We start from the raw sequence: 2,004 nt of genomic DNA on the forward strand, positions 1-2,004 counted from the left end.
ATATGACTCAATTCATGAGGCCTACTAACCTGCTTTATCAATTTGCATATGATTACATGAATATCTTCCAACAAATTCCTTAGTTTTAAGTTTTGGCAAAATGTTTCAAGTCCGAAATATGACTCAATTCATGAGGCCTACTAACCTGCTTTATCAATTTGCATATGATTACATGAATATCTTCCAACAAATTCCTTAGTTTTAAGTTTTGGCAAAATGTTTCAAGTCCGAAATATGACTCAATTCATGAGGCCTACTAACCTGCTTTATCAATTTTAAAAACTCAATTGCATTAAACTTTTAGCTAATGAATGGACTTGAACATTGAGTTGATCCATCCGGATCAGGCGAGTCGGGGTTTTATTTATTTATTTATTTATTTATTGCATTGTTTGTTAATTAATGAAAGAAAAAAATAAATAAAGGAAAGAAGGAAGATTGTTTTGATTGAGAGAGAACAGAATATATACAAAAAGGGAATGATTTTACAAAAATGGAATCCGAAGAAGAAATTAAAGGGGTAATTATTAATATACAAATTGGTAATTAATTAACAACGAAGGAAGGGGTGGCTCAATAGCTGAGACGCCGTCGACCGGTCGCTGGATTCCTTCTTCAAGCAACACTCAATGAAGCTCCGAAACTCCGACGACGCACCATCCGGCAACGTCGGTGGATCCCCGAAACAAATAGCGCACATGAGGGTGGCCCAATCGGGTCTCTGGCCCATCGGAAGAAAGGGGAAGTGACCCACGTAGAGCTCGAAAAGGGTCAAACCCAGGCTCCAAATATCACCCGCATACCCGTTATAGTTCCCGCCATAGGAATCGGGGTCGAAACGCTCGGGGCTCATGTAAGCGCACGTTCCCACGTATGAATTGCAAGCGTCAAGTGTGCGGCACATCACCTTGCTCACACCGAAATCCCCGATCTTCACCTCCATATTCCCCTTCACAAGAAGGTTCGACGGCTTGATGTCGCGGTGTATGATCTTGTGCGCGTGGAGGTAGCTGAGCCCGCTGAGCACCTGACGCGCCACCGTCGCCAGTTGGGGTTCCGAGAAGGTGCCGTTGTTCTTGAGCAGCGTGTCCAGAGTTCCCAAATCCATGTACTCCATGACGATGGCGATGTCGCCGGAGGGCTTCTCGAAGAACCCGTGGCACTGGACCACGTGAGGGGAATCCGTTCGCCGGAGGATATCCATTTCTCGTCGGACCTGGCGTCGGGTCAGTGAGTCCGAGTCGGCGTGGACCACCTTGAGGGCGTAGATGGCGGAGGTGCGCTTGTGGCGGACTTTGTAGACGGTGCCGCCGTTGCCGTGGCCGAGAACGTGGAGCTTTTCGATGTCATTGGGGGCTATGGCGTCGGCGGTGGAGGGTTTGGCGGCGGAGGCGGGGGGAAGAGGGAGAGGGAAACGGGGACGGCGCTCTGAGAGGTCTGGGAGGGGGAGACGGAGGTTGAGGTGGCGGCGGTCTCGTACAACTGCCATTGAAGATGAGGAATGGAATGAGGAAGAGGTTGAGAGTAGAAGACAGAAGTGAATAAGAGAGAGAGGTTTATAAGAGCTGAGTGATGAATAGGAGAGACGGCTACGGAAATTAAACAAGGAAAGAGAGAGGATGTACCCTTCACAAAAGGTTAAAACTTGATAAATAATTATTAACACTATGTGGCCACCAACTTTTTATATTTTATTATTTTGTTATTTTCCATGTGACTGAATAGCCTCCCACTAACTATTTTTCTTTATTATTAGTATATTTAAAACAAATAAAATAAGTGATGACTATGATGTGTGCCATGGCCCATGGTTATATCAAGATACATTGTAACAACCTCAAGATTCACTTTTTAACCTCAAATCACTGCGTTCAATGTATTATTACAAATTATACTATATATATAATATAAGTAGTATATGCTCAAATAATATATATTATCGACAGAATATAATATTTTGTAAGATTTTTTAAATAAAAAATTTATACATAACAAATTTTTTTC

General features: G+C 43.3%; 1 protein-coding gene across 1 annotated transcript; it reads right to left on the bottom strand.

Annotated features, from left to right (window-relative positions):
• Positions 1–424: 424 nt before the first annotated feature.
• LOC133297600 (mitogen-activated protein kinase kinase 9-like) lies at positions 425–1,598 on the bottom strand. Its single transcript, XM_061496767.1, has one exon. The coding sequence runs from the start codon at positions 1,487–1,489 to the stop codon at positions 551–553; it is 939 nt and encodes a 312-aa protein (XP_061352751.1). The 5' UTR covers positions 1,490–1,598; the 3' UTR covers positions 425–550.
• Positions 1,599–2,004: the final 406 nt, after the last annotated feature.

This window comes from Gastrolobium bilobum, unplaced genomic scaffold (assembly GCF_033153095.1).
Source record: "Gastrolobium bilobum isolate Gb01-03AN ecotype WA unplaced genomic scaffold, APGP_CSIRO_Gbil_v1 utg89274, whole genome shotgun sequence".
NCBI lineage: Eukaryota > Viridiplantae > Streptophyta > Magnoliopsida > Fabales > Fabaceae > Gastrolobium > Gastrolobium bilobum.